We start from the raw sequence: 20243 nt of genomic DNA, 5'->3' as shown, positions 1-20243 counted from the left end.
TTTATGTAAAATCATAAGTGACCTGGTCAGACGGACACATGAAACGAAAAAAACGTGATAAGTTTTTATTCCAAAAATTTTGGTGAAAAAACATACACATTATTGATAACTAGCATTGCCTTCTTGACCCATTTTGATATGAGTCTAATCGTCCCGTGCAGTCGCGTGCAGCCCCTCCCCTCTCCACGCGCTGCTACTGACACACACAAGACTACACGCGCACTAAAAACATGGCGGATAAACACTAACCCTCACACTTGAGAAATCACACAAAAACCTTTCCGCGCAAGGTAAACAGTCCCCTTCCTATTGTCCGTAATAATTGCGTAGCAGTTATTAAATCACTTTATAACTTTAGTTTCGGAAAAATGTAAAGGGAAAACACAAAAAGTGACTCAAGAGAGTTGCTAGAGGTTAGCATTTAGCTAATGCTTGTTGTATATGCATTGGATGTGTTGCCTTACAAAAACAAAGACCCAAATAAGTATATTTTGCTGTTCGTTTCCTAGGATCGAGGTCAGAATAGCGTTAAGAAATATGCAATTGAGAAATGCAATACGAAACATGCGGTGATGCTATGCGTTACGTAGCATAGCAGCATATTTGTTGTTGAGTGTGGTGTTTTGTATGCTGTGTTCTTAAAAGTCTATTGTTTTATAGCGTTAAATGCACATAAATCATCCCTTGAGAGTTTGGCATGATTTTAAATGTACAGAAAAATACAGAATAAGCTTTTGTTCGAGTTGTCGAGCTGGAGGAGTGTAGCGTCCCAGTGAAATGAGGCTGTAGTGGTGCTTGGTTCGTGAACGAATCTTTTAAGTGAACGATTCATTATCCATTTCCATGGATCGACTCATTAAATTTTCTCCTCTCATGCCCTTCGTAGCAAGAATGAATCTTTTTTAATGAACTGATTCAAAAGACTCGAGTCATTGGGATGAATCAAATCCCTGCCACTACTGCGCGCTGTCATTTATGGAGAGGGAGGGACTGTGTGTTTGGCGCTCAAAGGCGCTCTGCATTTGAACAGAGAACTGGAAAACTGTGAGACAAGGAGCCATCTTTTGAGGTATCTGTACGCATACAGTTAGTTTTTATTGATTAAATATGCATTTATACTTGAAGGAGTGGTGTACGAACACAGATATTATCAGATGCCCGCGAGCAAAATAACTAACTTAGTATTGACTGAATTTTTTGACGGCCTAAAAAATGATGGTTTAACGGGATCTTATCGTTTATACTATTATTATCTTGTTGTTGTTATTATGTTATTATTCATTTGAATATGAAGGGTTCATTTCTCTAACAGCACTGCCCAAAAATGTTTACTACTTCACTTTGACCTTTTAGGTCATTCATTGCTGGTTGTTAACTTAAGCCTGACTCAACGACCCTTTGCGTCAGTCCAGAAAGAAAAATGTTAAAGGGGTCAATCTGTGTAAGAAAAATGTCCTTTTAGCTGGTTGTCTTATCCATGTCCATAATATTGTCCTTATGGGAATATAGCTGGTTGGCAGTGTTCAGCATTTTGAGAATGAGAGACCAGTGACAGCTGACCAGGACAACAATTCACTGCCTGAGAGACAGACAGAAATGCCACATCGAACCACACACAACAGACATTAATGTAAGAAAACAGGTTTAAAATCTCAGTTTTGTGTTTATGTTTCGCAGAGAGGTCGGGAAAAGCTGGATCATGAAGAAACCTGTACCACAGAAAGGTGAGACTCTTATTTGTTTAGTACGTTAATATTTTTGTTTATTAGTAAATGAATATTTCGCAGCATTATTTTTGAATAGAAAATATTGACATTTAAATTAAATGATCATTTTTTTTAAACAAATGTAAATAAATGCATAATTGTTTAATACATATATAACCAAATAAATAGTAGTTTATAAATAAATGTACAATATCACATTATACTTTATTTCAGATTGTCACTGACACATTAATATAAACTCAATATAAATGATACTTCACAAAACCTTATGTCAGCCAGTTTGAAAATTTTACTTTGGTGATATTTAAATGAACGCAATTCATACAACACTGCAAGACATATAAACACATGATTAATGTAAGATGTGGGGCACATAAAGCCTAGTTCACACTACATGATTTTAAAACGTCAGGCTGAACTGTGCGGTTCACACTACATGACTTGCTCTCTGAAATCAGGAGTGTTCAAGTTTTTGAGCTGTTCACACGAAACAGCGTGATTGATCCGCAACAGGAGGTAACGCACTACACGAGTTGACAACAACTCTGTCGACCAACGATTCTATCTCGTCTACAAATCTATCTGTCTAATGTCTATCTTGACGCGAAACAGCACGCGCGCCAATACACAGCGAAGAACAACACAACACGCGAATATGGACGTCAGACAGAAACTAGTGCTGCAAACTGTTTGCGCGATCATTTGCTCTGAGAAAAAACTTGAAAAAATAAGAGAGTATGGGCGAAAGAGTGGATTTGCATACACGAAGAGCAGGTCTGTGCTACAGAGAGAGTTGGAGGTGAGTAAAGCATGTTTATATCGGAGATGTAGCTGTATGTTTACGTTTAGCTGACAGCAAAAATCACATATTTACACGGTGCCCTCAACTCATGCCTTGCTGTGATTGGCTGTTGCTCATGACATCAATGAGATTGAGTCGTGCGACAGCTCTGGATATCTAGCATGCTAGATATTTTTCTAGGCTCGGCGACGCGTCTGCGAGGGTCTTTGATGCGTTTTTGGCAGATTTGCGAGCGTTCATCGGCCGCTAATCCCCCGCGATTTGCACGCAATAACACCCTGACCTGTCGGCGAGCTCAACAATTTGCAAATCGTGCTTAAATCGGGCTTAAAATCATGTAGTGTGAACTAGGCTTTAGATGCAGGATTTTTTCTATTATTTATAAAACCATAATTTATCTAAATAAAAATAGTTGTTTTCTATGTTCTTGAGCCATGTAAACTTGTATACAGTCAGTGATCAAATAAAAACAAATAAACAAATTACAAGCAGTATCACAAATAAATAAAATATAATCAAATTATATATACAATATATTATATAAATATAAGATACAAATTAAATAAACAGTGCTTTGTCAGTGTTTTTTCAAGTAGGTAAGAAATACTGCAGAAATTGAATAAAGTAATCAAATGTAAAATAACACTTCAAAGTCTTCACTGTATAAATTAAATATAGATTAATCCTCCTTATTAAAGTAAAAAAAAAATGCTCAGTCAAGAGCAGTGAAAATGTACTCTAAGTTTCTTTCCTTTTTTTCCCTTTTTCTTTCCTTTTGACCTAATTCGCTGATATAATGAATTGACACGTATGATTTTCAATCAATTAAGTTCGTTTTAGACATAACAGACTGTTTATGAAGATACTTGCCAAGATTTACATTTTGTCATAATTTCGATAATGAAAGTTATAACTGTTATCAGGGGAGATATTCTGACTTATCAGGCTAAATAAAAAATGTGGTTATTTCTGATTTTGAAGTGTTTTCCTCTCGCAGTAGCTATTGAGTGGAAAGATGGCAGACGGATCAAGCATGCTCGCAGTGGCCGTCCCTCTCGTGTGCCATCACAGTACCAAGGTACCAACTTTTTACATGGAATGCAATGCAAATTAAATCAAATTTACATAAATATAATATGAATATCAAACACTATTTAAGACAAGTAAACAGTCTAAAAATAAAATAAGAACAAATAATCAAACTACAAGCAATAGCACAAATAAACAATTTAACAAAGATACAAATTAAATAAATAGTGCTTTTCAGGTTTTTCAGTTAGATCTAACAGTAGTTAAGATTAGTAGATTAGGTTCAGAAATTGAATAATCTTATACTACAGGGCTGTTGAATGCTTAATTCTGATTGGTTGAGAACGTTCTAAGGTGTGCAATTATTTTCAGGGAAACGCACGGCTAAAGTAGTTCAAGGCAGGTCTTGACCGCATAACCATTCCATATCACTTTGCGTATTTAACTGTAGTAACGAAAATAGGATACAATTCATAACAAGAAAAAAATGACAGACAATTTTGATAGATCATGTCTGTCACAGGGCACAAGTGTGAAACAAGCCTGAGAAGCTACTGGGCAGCATCCGCTAAAGAAAGAAAGAAATGGAGCTTGATCCTCTCAGGAAACAATAGTACAAACAATAACCAAGCCAAAGATCACCAGGAAAAAAAACCCCTGCTAACATGCAGCCCCATGCGCTTGATCTGCCATTTTCAATGTGTAACTTCACAATCAATGGAAACGTGCAGTTTAATTTTAACAAATAAAGTATATAGTCCTAACTATAATCAATAGAAAATTAAACTGAATATACATAAATAGATAGTCCTGCTGCAAGGGTTTTTGTTATTAGCCTATTAATAGGCCTATAACAAATAAATAAATAGACATGGGATAAGATGCGTAAGAAATTAGTCATACATACAAGAGCGTTTTAATGACAAAAACTTGACAAACGTCTTAAAATGCATCATCTGAACAATGTTTCAATGTGTGTTAACTGTAGTATAAGCGGAATAATTGACTTCAGGCCGAAAAATAATGCACACCCGAGGTGTAATGGCCACTCCGCTTCGTGTCGTGATCGACCGCATTACCACCTCGGGTGTGCATTATTTTTTAAATAATTCAACGGCCTGTCGTTAATTATCCCTTTCATAGTCTTTACTCTATGAATGAAATATGGATGAATCCTTATTAAAGTTACAAAAGTTATTCAGTCAAGAGCATTGAGTGATTTTTTTTTGTTATATTTTTTGTGATTCAGTCAAGAGCATTGAGTGCATCTTTTTGTGTCTTTTTTTGTTTGATTGAACATTAAAAATACAGACATCAGCAGGTATATTAGGCTGGTGTCACTTTAAGACATAATGTACGGATTAGGGATGTGACGTGAGGATATTTTCCCACCGGTTAATCGACGTAGGACAACACCGGTAATACCGATATCACCTGCGGAGGCTTTTAAATCGCTAATTTAAAGCCGTTTCAAAGAATACTACAACAGCGAGCGCATCGCGTATAAATGCCTCTTCCGTTTGGGGGGTTTGTGCTCAGGCAGTAGATGCTCGCGCGGCGAACCAGGCGAAAGTATAAACAAGGCTTAATGGTGCGGAGCAGAGGGAGCGTTTTCAGTTCATTCCAATAGAACTCTGTTCTGCTCGCTCCACGCCCGTGCGCATTTTAGTTTCGCTTTTGAAACTAGTGCCAATTCAGGAGCGGATTGATTGAATGATGAGTTCATTAGCCTATTATTCTTAATGAAAAACGCAACAACAAAACAGTACAATGACAAATTCGTAATCATATCATAATCATTAATCATTCAGGTTTAGATTATATCTCACTGTAAACAATTATGTTGGTAGTCATGGAATGGGATGGTAGACACTAAAGACAAAAGCCTATGGTCTCATTCACAATGCAATGCCTTAGTGCTCAATTCAGATTTATTGCTCAGATTATAACTATTTTTTTTTTTAGTGTGAACAGCATAAACCACATGGAATCTGACCTTTTCAATTCCGATTTCGGCCACTTCCATATGTGGTCCTAAATCCGAGACAGGTCAGATGTTTTGCAATGTGACCTCAGTATGAACAGTCATATTGGAATTCATGCGACTTTTACACCACTCTAGATTCATCACAACAGGAAGGATGGTGATGTGTCAGTACTCATAAGTATTACAATGACAGCTCTACAAACAAAACATGAGGGCTCGTATCATAAATGTTAAAAAACTATGCTCTTTTTTTCGCATCCTCGCTTTGTTTTTTATATTGCCTGCGCATAACTTTGCTGGCTTCCACGGCAGATCACACAATAAATAGACGTGAAATCGCTTACTGTAATGTCCTTTGTTTACTTGCGTATGACAGCTTGCTGCGTTACATCTTTTTTGTCATTCTTTTGTGCATGCAGGTCACCTCAGGACCAGGATCTATTCACACTAGAATCTGATATTGGCCACATTTAAAAATGTGAATGGTAAAAAAAAAAAATCAGATCTGAGCAGTAAATTGGAATTGAGCACTAAGACTCGCAGTGTGAACGTAGCCTAAGAGTTGTTTGATGCTGACATGTTTACCTCTATTTTTAAGGGCATTTCAGTTGGGAGAAGTACCTGAAAGAGACAGGAGCAGTCGCTGCTCCTCCCCACTGCTTCAGACAAGTGAGTCTTTTCATGCACACATGCAACTGTGGAACACTTCATTATTATGGACCAATTTTAATTGTCATACTACCACATTAAGATAAAAAGATGACCCTTATTCTCAGAGCACGACCCCTCCAGTGAATGAGTTTAAGGCTGGCATGAAGCTGGAAGCTCAGGATCCTAGAAACACTACATCGACCTGCATTGCTACAGTGGTGGGCCTGACGGGTTCTCGCCTCCGCCTGCGACTGGACGGTAGCGACAACAAGAATGATTTCTGGCGCTTGGTGGACTCTGCAGAAATCCAGCCCATTGGCAATTGCGAGAAAAACGGAGGCATGCTGCAGCCGCCACTAGGTCTCTAGAATCTCACAAATTTAAAACCTTGATTCTATTCACAGTGAAATCTGCTTGTTAAGACTACGTCATTAAGATGTAACAAATACTGTGTCCGGGTCCAAACCTCCACTCCATTTCAAGTGAGAATACTATCACAATGTCTATTTATGAGCAATATTTATGTATAGCTCTTTAAACTCACAATGTACACTACAGTCTATGGACAATATTTTAATGATTCTGAAAAGATGCATCACTGTTTGGACAATGGATATTTTGGTATGGAGAAAAAGGTTAGGATCATGACTTTACTGTAGTATTACAGCACACCGTTTACTTGTGGTTTCTGATAGAGCGCTTGGACCCGGAAACGGTGACGTGTGACGTCAGAAGTAACAAGCGGATAGATTTTTTTTAAAAATCATTCAAGTGAAGATAAGTAATTTCACCCCATTAGCACCATCTTTTGAGTTTAGCTAAAGCACAATACTTTATATGATTTTAATAATGCCAAAGAGAAAATTAAACGGAGCACAATAAGACTGTCAAAGTTCTGTCTTGTCTTGCAACACAAGTAGTCAGCAACTTCCTTGCCTTCATAAAAATGTCTTTTGACAAATTTGGAGTGATGTTTGACTCTAAATGTTCTTTGTTCTCTAGGGTTTCGTCTGAACGCATCATCATGGCCCATGTTCTTATTAAAAACACTCAATGGAGCAGAAATGGCCCCAGCCCGAATCTTTCACAAGGTATCTGTTGCAAACATACAAACACACACAATAGATTCAAAGTCAAGTTCATTTTTTTTGCTCAGATATTATTTTGAATTGTTCTGGTTATTTGATGCTAAAAGAAGCAAAACAAATACGTTTTCCTTTCACATTTTTTATCTGAAATGTTTCTCTTTCACTCATATTTCCCTGCATCTCTTTGGCCCTCCAGCAAGAGCCACCTGCCCCAGAGCAGAACTGTTTTGAGGTGGGGATGAAGCTGGAGGCGGTGGACAGGAAGAATCCTCACTTCATCTGTCCTGCCACAGTGGGCGCGCTGCGGGGTGTGGAAGTGCTGGTCACCTTTGATGGCTGGCGGGGCGCTTTTGATTACTACTGCCGCTACGATTCCAGAGACATCTTCCCCGTCAACTGGTGCACGCTCACTGGAGACAACCTGCAGCCGCCAGGCACTAAAGGTATGGGTCACTCAGTATGAATTCAGACTCTAGTATTCTGACAAGTGTTTGCATTTGCGTTCATGCACAGAGAAGGATGGAATTAAGATGATATTGAGGAACAAAAGACCTCATTGAAAGAGGCCAGTGCTAAATACACTCTCACAACTGTGAGAGTATTACCTATTGTTTTAGAGGGGTTTTAGAGATTGAATTAGTGATATAATGGAAAAGCACATTTATGCAATTTACACTACCATTCGAAACCTTTTGGGGTTTTTTTTCTAATATAAAAAAATGTAATACTTTTATTTAGCAAGGATGCATTAAAATGGTCACTGTAAAAGTCACTGTAAAACTTTTTACATTGTACATATTATATTTCAAATAAATTCTGTCTTTTTTTTTACTTTCTATTAATCAAAGAATACTGAAAAGTTTATCACAAAATTTTCCAAAAACTGTTTCAACATTGATAATAATAAGAAATGTTTCTTGAGCACTAATAAGCATATTAGCATGATTTCTGGTGGATCATGTCAAGGTGTCATGTCATGTGACACTGAAGAGTGGAGTAATCTGTATTTCTGCCATCACAGAAATAAATTATATTTTAAAATATATAAAAATATTAATTGTAAAAATATTTAACAATATTATGGTTTAGACTTCTTTTACAATGTAAAAAAAAAAGTTTTTGAAAAAGTGTAAACATTTTTTACAGTCTTACAGTCTTATAAATTATATTTTAAAATATATAAAAATATTAATTGTAAAAATATTTCACAATATTATGGTTTAGACTTCTTTTACAATGTAAAAAAAAATGTTTTTACAAAAGTAAAACATTTTTTACAGTCTTACCTGTCAAAAACAGGAGTTTGGAGACACCTTGGAGTTTGAGTGGTTTTTAGTGAGTTGAATCAGTGACATATTGGAAAAGAACTTTATGCAATTTACATTATGTACATTTATGTTTGTAGCCAAGGCGGTAACCGGCAAACGTTCAACGTAAAACTTTAATCACAAAATACTATCTGAAAGTGAAGTGGCAGCCCCTCATGGATGACTACCGCATAAATTAAAACAAAACAACAACATTAAGTCCAGGTCTGGTCCTCTCTCTTTTTCCACTGTCGTCACTCCTCCTTTGGAACTACATGAATGTGAGTAAATGATGTCTGAATTTAAAAAAATCCTTTAAGCAATAAAGGCATCTGATTGAGAGAAAATCAAAGAGAACTTGAGAGTTTTGGTTTACAAGGGGTTGGCATCCACCCAGCTGGAACGGTTGCAAACCCTGTGCCCAATAGCTGGCCTTGCATTGAAGAGCTGGTGTGACTGTTTGAGTGGGATGAGCGAAGAGGGTTAAAGAGACAACGCAAGGCCAGTGAGTTTAGCAGAGGAGGAAAAACCTTGTCAGGCCTCTAAATACAAACTAAACTTCACAGCTATTCGTGGTAAGCAAGTTGTTATTGTGTTTTATTTGTGAATGTCTTTATGCTTGAAGGAAACTTGGAAAATGTTAAACGTATAAGTCTGTGATAGAGCCAAAACAAACTCCACCGTTTTTGTGTATAAATGACTTTCAGGGTTAACAGTACTAGAAAGGTGATCATCGTGTCACTATGAGCAGACTTTAAAGCTTTAGAGAGAAGATCGAAACTAAAGGGCAGGAAGGAAGTGAATTGACTGAGAGAAACAAGATGCAATTGACACACTGCAAGATCAAGAGCAGACCCTAGTTCTGTGAGGTCGTGTAGTCTTCATTTCCCTGAGTTGGATGAGTGCAAACTGCAATCATGGCCTCAGTAACAGGTCTGTAAAGCTCTGAAGTGTTTGTGTGTGTGTTTGCTCTCTTTTAGTTGAATTTGATAATTTGATTCTTCTGGTGTTTTTTTTTTTTTTTTTTTTTAATTTAAGGCTGATAAATCTTTAATGTGGGTCAAGTTTATAGACTTTTCAATCTGGTTTTGCTTTTTTTTGTTGTCGAGAATCTTAACATGTCATGTTTGAATCTTTCTCTCATCATATTTCTTGAAATCTCTCTCCCTTCCTCTTTTCATGTTGTGCACTCTCTCGCATTTTTTTTTCATCTATGTAGCACTTCAGAGGCTACAGCACCAAAAATGTGTAACACAACTTGTTTCTTTGTTAAAATGGCTCAAAGAAAAATGGGTCAGCTCTGCACACAAACCCGGTCTCTCTTCATCTTCTGCCTGTTTGTTGCTGCACGATGTGTTGTATTATCCAGTATGATCAGTATTTTATCTTTTTTATCTTTTCTTTTCTTTATTTTTTGCAGTTGGGTTACCAAAGATGCTAGGTTCACTTGGTGCCCTACCAGATGGTGGCATAGAGGGGACAGGCATGCCTCCTACGCCAGGCCGACCCCCACCCCAGAAGAAACGTAAGCCTGGCCGCAAGAAAACCAAACTATCCGGGCCCTGGGGTCAGAAAGGAACACTTGGTTCCCAGACAAGTCAGCCTGGAAAGGAACTGGAATCTATTAAAATCCCCAAAAAACGAGGCCCCAAACCAGGAAGCAAGGTATAAAAGTATTTAGAGTCATCATGATATGAAAAGTAGTCAAAAGTAGAGGTCTGTGGTATTGACAAAAAATATATCTAGATATCTTCTGGGATTTTATTGATAATGATAATAATCAGAAGCCGGAAGTTTACTGCGAGTGAAAGTTCTCCCCTTATTAGACATTCTCTGCTATTAACTTAAAGCTTTTACTCTTAATAAACACAAAAGGCACGTCCACTTTAATAAAAAAAAGAATATTTATTAAACAAACCACATCAAGAGCAGAAACAAAATAAAGTGCATAACTGATACGCTAATTCCGGTATGTTCATAATAGCATACTCAAAACAGACAGGGCAACCTAACGCAGACAAGTTTGCTTACCGCTTTTAGATGATATGTCATGGAGTTGTGGAAGGCAAACTGTTGCTTGCAAACTTTGCATTCGACCTTTTTCCCGTTATCAATTTTAACAAAATGCTGCCACACTGTCGATGTCTTTGTTGTTGACATGTTAGAAGAAGACTGACTATTAAACGCTCTCACAATTAAATAAATAATATTCAGCATCAAACCTTCTATAGCCTACTTATCTGTCTCTCTTCTCCAGTGGATTGGTCTAATCCAAAAAAAGTGAAAACAAGGGGGTGTTCTGAAGACAGACTGTTACCTGTGAAACAGGGGTACTCTGAAAACACCCCCATTAGCAGTTAGTGCTTTCCCCCTGATGAAATGAGCCCGGCAAAGCTGATGAAATGAACGCGCAAAATTCGACCAATCAGAATTTTAGTCGAACCAGAACGTATCGACCAATTAATCGACTAATCGACTGGGACATTACAGCCCTATTTAGGACTGCCATGGGCAGCTGACTCCCAAAGCTTTTGATATTCTCTCATATTCTGTCCGGTGGACAGTTCGTAGCAGTGACAGAAATTAAATTTTTCTTCGGTAATTGCTGCAGTTTATTTAAAATGTGTAATTAATCTGAATGAATTATTTTAAAAAATTGGTTTGAATTAAAGATTCAATTGGGGCTGTCACTAACGATTATTTTGACGAGTAATCGGACATTTTTTATGGTAATAAAAATAGACCAAAGCAAAGACGAAAGCATTTAAAAGGGCTTAAAATTAGGGCTGTCAAAATAAAAAATATATATAAATATTTTAACGCTTTAAAAATATTTGACAAAATTAACGCAGCATCCATTTTTTCCTGTCATCCTTTAGCTAGCGTTACATTATATGATCATGCTATCATTCATTTAAGTGCTATTAAACCATTCAAGCGTGATAAGACTCAAAATCTGTACTGGCACGCTGTCTGTGAATCTCCTGTCTATGACAAGACACACACGACTCATGCGCACAGAAAGCCACTTCAGACAGCACACCGGCCACACTGAGTTCTATTTCGCAATTGAACGGACAAAAACACACAAAATTATGCCAAAATGCCCTCTTTGTCGAGTATCCTCATATACACCAGTAACAGCATGGGGGGTAAACACAATGTTTGCTGTAAGTTTAAAAGGCTAAAGATTGGTAAATATGCTTTATGCGAATGAGATGCAATTCCACTAATGTGTTAACATTAAACTATCCATTTAGTTTCCATCTGTTGTGCTGGGACAGTGATAAAGTGAATTTTAACTTGTAAAAATATACTTAGATTAAAGGATTGAGTTGGCACTATTACAGTTTTCAATGTATGGAATTGCTACCAAAATATTTTAAATAAAACTTTGAATGTGTTGTAATTCTATGTTGTCTTCTAGCTAAGCTGGGCCAAAAGGACAGCGTGGCTTGAAGGAGCGATTGGAGGTCCTGGTAGACCTATCAGCAAACCCAGAGGCAAACTGCCAGCCAGCTGGGCCCAGAAAGTGCAGCAGAACCCAACAGAACCCATAAAGATTCCAAAAAAGAGAGGCCCCAAACCTGGCAGCAAGGTGCGACTTAGTCTGCTGAAGAATCGAAAACTATAAGGCAGTTTATGCAAATTTCTCCTGACTGTGCTTATTTCTTTGTATACAGAGAAAGCCCCGATTGGTACCCAATCCTATGCCCACCTCCCCAAGCAGTAGCACTCCAGAGCCAGACACCAGCTCAGTTCCACTTGACAACGCCACCATTCCCAGCGCCGCCCTACAGGCTCCTACAGGTAACGCAAGTGTCTTAAATATTTAAAAGTTTACCATGGTAAAGAAATTTTCAGTCCTTGTGGCATACTGTCTTTCCTAACAACTTCCTTGTGTCTCAGTATGTGTGTACTTGAATAAGTATGGAAAAGTAGGTCCCCATCTGGATGCACGGCATATCCAGTCCCTGCCAGATCACTTTGGGCCTGGCCGAGCTTCCTCTGTGCTGCAGCAGTGTGTTCAGGCCTGTGTTGACTGTGCACATAACCAGAGCATAGTCTTCTCCTGCCTCAAACCAGGTCATGGAGGAGAGCACATATCAGGTAAGCACACACCCACAAACCTAATAGAAATTAACTAAATGACTTCTTGTTAGGGCGTAATGTCTGGGGGACAATTTCTAATTGTGAATTTTCTGATAAAAATTGTGATTGCAATTTAAAATGCAATAAAAGGAAGCTCCTGGTTTGCTGCACAATTTGTGATTATATACGAATATGACAATAATAACAATATTTTATTATTTATATTGTTACTAAATAAAATAGCTAAAATAATAAATGTTTTATTTTACAGTACTAATGTTTATGGGTTCTTAATTTCTTCATTTTCAAATGTTAAACCATCAAGCTTTATTTTGGGGTAAAACTTAAGCTTCGTGTCACAATTTTTGAAATATGGTTGACGCATGTCGCTTTCCCAAAAGCACATTATTAACAACCCAAAATCAGAGCACATGCAGAGATGTGTTCTCTGAGGAGCAGCATTTACAGCGATTTCAGTTTTATTTAAATCAATCTTGCAGCCCTACTTCTTGTTTTTAGTTAAGAGATCATAGACTAATAATAACCACAGAATTTTGCCCATTTGACTTTTACAGCCTACTTTGAACAGCAGCACCACACTCTAACACTGCCGGCAGTTAACAGTGTGACGTATCTGCTGCGCTTCCTGGAGAAACTCTGTCACAACCTGCACTGCGACCCATTGTTCGGCAATCAGCCTGTCCCTCTGGGAGGAGTTCACTATGACAGCCGGACATACACAGGTCAGCGCTCATGTGTGCAAACATTACTCTCTTTTGTGCCTTTTTGATCTTACAGTTGTGTAGACATAAAAAGAGGGCCTTGTATATGTTGTAGAGAGGAGAAACTTTGCAGAAAGTCTGAGTTCTGGACCTGGTCGAGGCACTAAGAGATTCCTTCAGCATGATGCTTACCATAGCAATCCTGTACCGCACAAAATAGCTCAAAACCACCGTATCTCCTCAGAAGGTATTTCACACTGTTCCACTGCTAAAACAGCATTTGCAGTTTTTCTCCATCGCTTTGGAACATTTTCCAAAACAGTCTTAACATTCTCTAAACTCTAAGTGCAATTGTCACAACTGTTTGCTGGAACATCAGAACTCTATTGCACGTCTACAAAATGTAGTAACTCACCCAAAACATTTTATTAATTTATCAAAACCTAGTTATTGTTAATAAATTAGCAAATGCCACCAAAATAAAACGTTTTTTTCTCATCACGTGAGCCACACTGATGTTTAGTTTTTCATCATGACACTGACTGCTTTCTATATACTACACAAGAATGTCTGTTTTGTGTATCACACTGAGCTTTTTAGATACAGATTTCAACAGTAGGTAAAACTTTACAGGGAAAAGTCAATACTGTAGTACACAAAAGGAAAAGGAACATTTTTACTATGTATTTATACAGTGCATTTATTTTTGTTAAAATGTGTTAAATGTAAACATGTAAACTTACAGTTGCTTGTTCATTTTTACACACTATCATGTCTTGTCCTAACACCACCACCACCATACATTCTTACATACCTTCCTATTGCTCTTCCACAACAAGCAACTGTGAATTTTTCAGTTTACATGTAACGCATTTCTACAAAAATAAATGTACTGTATTTATACAGTACTGCTGTAGCTACTGCTGTTTAGGGTTGTGATGTTCCCCCCATGTTCAAAAATGGCAGTGATTGTGCTGGGCAAACTCCATATACAGTATATGATTCCAAACTTGATTGCATGATTGGTAAGTTTCCGGTTTCATTAAAATGGCTTGGCGTTTACCAATTTAACAGATATTACAAACATTCCATGACAGATATTTATGGAATATACTTGCATGTCTGATAGATTTTGATAATTGAATTGATCATTTTGCATGTGATGTCTCACACGATGAAAGAATGAAGTTGAAGAGTTTGACAATTTTACAAATTGTAGACAATCATACTTGCCATACATGCCATTTGCTTAAATCAATAAGAAGTTCAAATCTGATGAGAACAAGAAAGCAATTGTTCAGAGATCTGAACTTATTTTATTTATTTTGAGAGAAAAAAATCTGATTTGAGAATTGATTCAGTAAACTCTATATGTGTTATGGCCTTTTCTAAGTGTTAAATGGTGTGTGTTTGTGCATTTTTGCGCTTGATCAGAACCCTTCCTGATAGAGAATGGGATTGGCGGCTCGGAGTTCTTGGAGAAAACACATTTGTCTCCCAGACATGGCTTGTCAGTGCGTCCCCTCTCTCAGAATAGCAGCTCACCGGGGAAACTACATCGTCTGGGCTCAACAGGTACACAAACTAGCCACCGTTGAAGATCATTTGCATGGACTTCAAATCTAATTTGAACCCAGAAAGTTTTATTACTGCACTATTTCGAGGTTACTAATCAAATGCAAGCAGATTTGTGACATTGACTCCTCTGTACAAAAAGTCTGACTTTCTGGATGGTTTACGTAGACTTGTGTAGTTCGCGCAGCTTTAGTGCTGCTGTTAGCAAAAGCAAGAAAAGTATTAATATTTCAATCCAGTCGTGGTTTCAGACTTTTGGACCCCACTGTAAACCTTATTCGGGAATGCAATTATACGAACAAATTATGGACTTCAAAATCCCCGAAGATCTTGATTTTTCACTTATTTGTCTTCTGACCGCTGCCCAGGTTCTGAACGCTTTGTGAGCTCGAGAGAAAGCCCGCGACCCAGTGGACCGGACCCCAACCTGTGGACGGTGGGGGACGTCATGCAGTTCATCAGAGACATCGACCCTCAGCTCGGACCACACGCAGACCTCTTCCGCAAACATGTAAGTGAAGAAAGTCTTGAATTCAGTTTGATCAAATTCAAGGTCATTCAAAGTCCTAAATTTCTTAAGTGGTATATTACGTCTTTATCATTTTAAGAGGCCTTACATTTTTGGACCGAAAAACAAAAATCACTGTACAGCCTCATGTGATTTCTTAAACTTCAAAAGGCGATTATTTATTTTAAAGTAATTTGACCGCTGCACATTCAAAGTCAAAATGCTGTGCTTTTGCATGTTCGGAGCAGTTTGCAATCAATGAATACCACATATTTAAGCCAAGCGATTGCTTATGATTAGGGATGCACGATATATGAGACACTACATTAGTATCTGCCGATATATGTTCATTTTATCTTCCGATAAGAAAATTTGGTCGATATATTAAAGCCGATAAATAATGTATAATTTCCTTCAGCTGAGACACTTCAGATGCGCACTGTTCCCCATGATGGATTTAAATAGCTTGAAATATGATTGGAGTCACTTCGAAAAGGAAAATACAGTTAAGTGCCACATGTGCAGCACAAGTCTTTCATATAGGTTACATAAAATTATAAGGAGAACACTAGTGTAAAAGAATGTTTTGAATTCTTTGCCTGTCCGTGTTTTAGCTTGTTGTTAAGGACACAGTTTACTGGCACATTGACATTTATAACTATGATTGGGACTTTCATATTACATTACATTATAAAGAGAACAGTATTGTATAAAACGTTGTTTATTCTTTGGGTTTAGTTGCTGTGTTTCAGCATGTTTTTACAGGAAGAGTGCATCCACAACAGGAGTTAAACATTCTGACTAGCACGTAACTTAGTGTAAGTTAACTTGTGCATTTGCGTCATTTTGTGCAGATATAAGTTGTGATATTATGTTTATGTTGTATAAATATGATTATTCTCATATATGATTATATATGGTTTTGTTGAGTTAATTAACCCTCTAACAAAGAGCTTTCAGTTTACCGATGTTCATTCAGCTCTTCCGCTTCAGCGCACAGCTCAAACAGCAATGATGTTATTTGAAAAAGTAATATAAATTTAAGTTGTTTATTTTTCAAAAACATGAATGCATTATTATTAATAATAACTAGCACTTTTATTTTTCTCGTATTATTTTCATAAACAATATGGTTTAATTAAAATAATTTCATTATTGTCCGTGCTGAGGCTATTCCATTTTATTTATCCATAGCATTCTTTATACGCAGGCAATGTTTGTCCAGTGACTTGTTTGCATTATTTAGGCATTGTATTATTTATTTGTAAGGCAATAGATTTTTTTTGATAAAGAAAGTTGGCCATAGGAGTGTAAAATTAATTTTAAAAACTGGTTCAAACAAGGCTACTGTACTGTATATGTTTGATATGTAGAAGTGCTTGGCTTGTAAGACATGGCTTTTAATGGTGAGACTTTTTTATAATCAGGCTCTCAAAAATTATATAATAATTTGGATTTAGATTGAATAAAACATGTCTTAAGTATTTTAAACTTTTGGTGGTAAGCAGTATCATGTCCTCATTAAATGTGTCCCCCAGCCTTTTTAATTAAATACAATTATTTAATATAAATTATTTATTTCTAGATTTTATGGTTTTAAAATATCTTAAGTATCATTTTAAAAACTGCAGATACCCTGGAATAAATAGATTACTTGAAGTGCTGTCTCTTGTGTATAGTTTTTGATTTTACCTCCTCTGATGCCATTTTTAGACATTTGAAGACTCGCAGTCTCAAGCTTGAGACTTAAAATCTGCGCACACTGACTTTTTTTTCCAGTTTCAGTAATTTCACCATCCAAAACACATTTCAGGGATCGTAAAAGATTGAATCCGTTGAAGGGATGCAGTCTTGTGTTGTTTGATGTAGCATGCTGATCGATTTGTTAATTTTTACAACAAATTAAAGTTCTGAGTGTCACAAGAAAACATTTTGACAATACGTAACATTTTTATTGTTGATTATTTGTCGATATCCTTTTACTCATGAATGATATTCTGTCTTATTGTTTGTGGAATAAAATGCTAAACATTGTCTTGTCTGGGTGGCACTCTTCTGTTACAGGAAATTGATGGCAAAGCTCTCCTCCTCCTCCGCAGTGACGTCATGATGAAATACATGGGGCTGAAGTTGGGTCCCGCTCTTAAACTCACCTTCCACATTGACAGACTGAAACAGGGTCGTTGACCTTAATGGCACTTGAATGGGTTTCTCTCTGGTCCTCAACCCTTTACCCCTTCCAAGCACATTTCAAGATGCATACTGGGATCCTTACGCCCCCCAGTACTGTTGCAGGTGTCGGCAAGCTTTCGAGCTCCGCCGATCTCTTTTCCCTCCCCTTTGTTTGATACTCCCTTTCTCTTGGTTTAAATACATTCTGTTATCAATTATAGCACTGTCATGACCGTTTTTATGACGGATATCCTCATGGTTGTTCTCGTGTTACATTCGCAGGTTGTTTTTATACCGTTCCGGAACATTTCACGTTTAGACTTGAATGAGGCAGTGAAGTGGACAGTACAGGCCATTTTTAGGCCTTGATTTTTATGACATACATTTAATTGTATAGTTTTTCACCCTACACATCAATTAGGGTGTTTTGTATGGCTTTTTTATACAAGACTGATTTTCTTCAATTAACTCCAGATAAACACTAGATCCCCCATCATGCCAGGGATCCGTCCGGACTGACACCTCAGAGACCATTACTGAACCTCCATACTTTATACACAGCACATTTAGGAATTAAGATGTGGTCACACTAGACTTTTGAGCATGTCAAATTACTTCAGAACAAATATGGGCTACATTAAATGATGACACTCTCTATGTCATCTGTTTGAATCAATTGTAAATGACAAATAACAAAACATTAAAATTGTTATATTATCTAGTCTACTTTGCGGGAACCCTGCAAGCAGGACAGCTTTAAAGTCTCTATTCTTTCCATTGCATTGAGCCAAAGGTCAATCTGTGACATTTAGATACGTTAGTTAAATGTGTTTTTGCTATACCAATTGTTGGTTCAAAACAAAGCGCAAGAGTTCTTAGTATATACTTGCATTCATGAGTTCAGATGTGTATGCAAGGAAATCTAGTGTGACTGCACCTTTACCGCTATTATACACTCTGCCTGTATTTTATATTGTGTTGATGTTTACATTGTCTTTCTTGTTTGTACTTTTTATACAATATGGTAGACTGCATATGTTGACTGCGTTATTCTCCGTAAGTTCAAATAAAAATACGGAGCTGTTCCTCAGTTTCTTTTGTCTTTTTTGCCTCAGATCTCAGAGTAATGATGTGTGGTTAGTTTCTATGGAGTACATACTATGTTTATATTATATTTTGTGGGACACTGTACAAATTAATTCTATGACACTTGTATACATAACCTAAAAGGAACTTTGCATGAAAAGTAGCTAGTTCACACATTGCATATCTTAACCCATTGGAAAGTAGAAAAGCGTCTTTATTAGAACCTTACGCTTAGATTTTTTTCTGTTTGTTAGTTCAAAAAGAACAAAAACTTAATTTTTTTACAGTTTGTTGAAAGTGTTGTGTACTGTATATGTGGAAAGTGTCATGTATGATGCTGGTTCACCACCTTTATCAACCACAGGGGGGCAGAACAGCCCTTTTCTGCTTCTTTTGTTCTATTTTTAAGCATTCTGGCTGAAGAGCATATAGACCAGAGTCTCCAATTATGATACTATTTAGGTTCTTAAACAGTCTTAAAGAGATTTAATATAAAATATACAATGTTTTGTTTCAACCATGTGAACGTCATGTTTGGTCAGTAAAGTTCTAATATAGAAAACCAAAATTAAAGCAACAGTTGTCAAGAATTACTCCATTTCTGAGTACCACAGCCATAGTGAAAGTGCTTGTGGCGGTTTTCACTGACAGACATGGGTTCACTATTCGTGCCGAGTGGAGGGGATGTCACATACTGTAAATCTTACCACATTATCAAAAAAAACAGGAAGGCGCCTTTCAGGGTGCAACACGTTGACCAAATCCCGCAGTCAAAGTCAGTGTGCACACTACAATACACGAATACAGTGCGAATAACATGTGACTTACAAATCCCTCTGTAGTTTGTAGTGTGGAAACCCCCTCTCTATCATACTGGCTGTACCAACATGCTATAGAAACATTTTGGAGTTTCAGTGTGCTGTCTGCGTGATTACAACCGATCCAGATTTTAGTCAGACCTTAAGTGTTTGCATCATATCTTCAAAACTCGGTGTACTTTGATTAAATGTGCTGGAGTGTTCTGTACCCTTCAAAAAAAAATTTGGTTTTACTCAGGCTGTGCTATCTAGATGTCATTAAGGTCTTATTTCAATGAATATATTATGGAGAAATGGAGTTTAACTGTAAGCAAACACCCACCTTGTCATTAACCATTAAGTGTTTTAGGCCCTACATGGTCTACTTTCAAAACTGATTTCTTGAATCATCAATATCTTAAAAAAAAGAATATTCCGTTCATGACTCTCTGATATTACCATGTTGCTAACGGTAACATTCTATTAAGCAATACAACATTTACTGAAATAAGAATTTAAATTTAATTTGTTATCAGTACTAATGAATTGTAAATACATTTCTCTCACCTCATCCGCCATTTCACTGCATTCTGAGATTGCTTTCTTTGTGAAGGATCCATGTGAGATATCTTGGGAATTAGCCTTTGCGTCTAGGATGCTTTAAAATCCAACCTTACTAGGTTTTGAAATAGATCAATGT

General features: G+C 37.0%; 1 protein-coding gene across 4 annotated transcripts; it reads left to right on the top strand.

The window, feature by feature from the left end:
- The first annotated feature begins 192 nt into the window (after positions 1-192).
- Positions 193-18750, top strand: LOC143725346 (polycomb protein SCMH1-like). Of its 4 annotated transcripts, none has more exons than XM_077217879.1 (16): positions 193-290; positions 1678-1724; positions 3527-3607; positions 6144-6214; positions 6322-6556; positions 7199-7287; positions 7481-7727; positions 10012-10256; positions 12019-12189; positions 12275-12401; positions 12501-12701; positions 13259-13426; positions 13521-13652; positions 14840-14980; positions 15349-15491; positions 17553-18750. In XM_077217879.1, the coding sequence occupies exons 2-16, from the start codon at positions 1700-1702 to the stop codon at positions 17673-17675; spliced, it is 2199 nt and encodes a 732-aa protein (XP_077073994.1). In that variant the 5' UTR covers positions 193-290; positions 1678-1699; the 3' UTR covers positions 17676-18750. The 4 variants fall into 4 exon arrangements, with proteins under 4 accessions (XP_077073994.1, XP_077073996.1, XP_077073997.1 ...); XM_077217881.1 differs by having other exon boundaries at positions 197-290; positions 3530-3607; XM_077217882.1 differs by lacking the exon at positions 193-290 and adding an exon at positions 887-1069 and having other exon boundaries at positions 3530-3607.
- Positions 18751-20243: the final 1493 nt, after the last annotated feature.

The sequence above is a fragment of the Siphateles boraxobius genome, unplaced genomic scaffold (genome assembly GCF_051911475.1).
Source record: "Siphateles boraxobius isolate OS27281-9 unplaced genomic scaffold, OSU_SipBor_1 12, whole genome shotgun sequence".
Taxonomy (NCBI): Eukaryota; Metazoa; Chordata; class Actinopteri; order Cypriniformes; family Leuciscidae; genus Siphateles; species Siphateles boraxobius.
The sequence above is the reverse complement of the archived record's forward strand: the minus strand, read 5'-3'. Positions and strand labels throughout refer to the sequence as shown.

Bases quoted from the DNA above. Each gene is read 5' to 3' on its own strand.
- LOC143725346 (XM_077217879.1), top strand. From the start codon at position 1,700: ATGAAGAAACCTGTACCACAGAAAG. The intron at 1,725-3,526 runs GTGAGACTCTTA...TTCCTCTCGCAG, and splicing joins GAAACCTGTACCACAGAAAG to TAGCTATTGAGTGGAAAGAT. The intron at 7,728-10,011 runs GTATGGGTCACT...TATTTTTTGCAG, and splicing joins GCAGCCGCCAGGCACTAAAG to TTGGGTTACCAAAGATGCTA.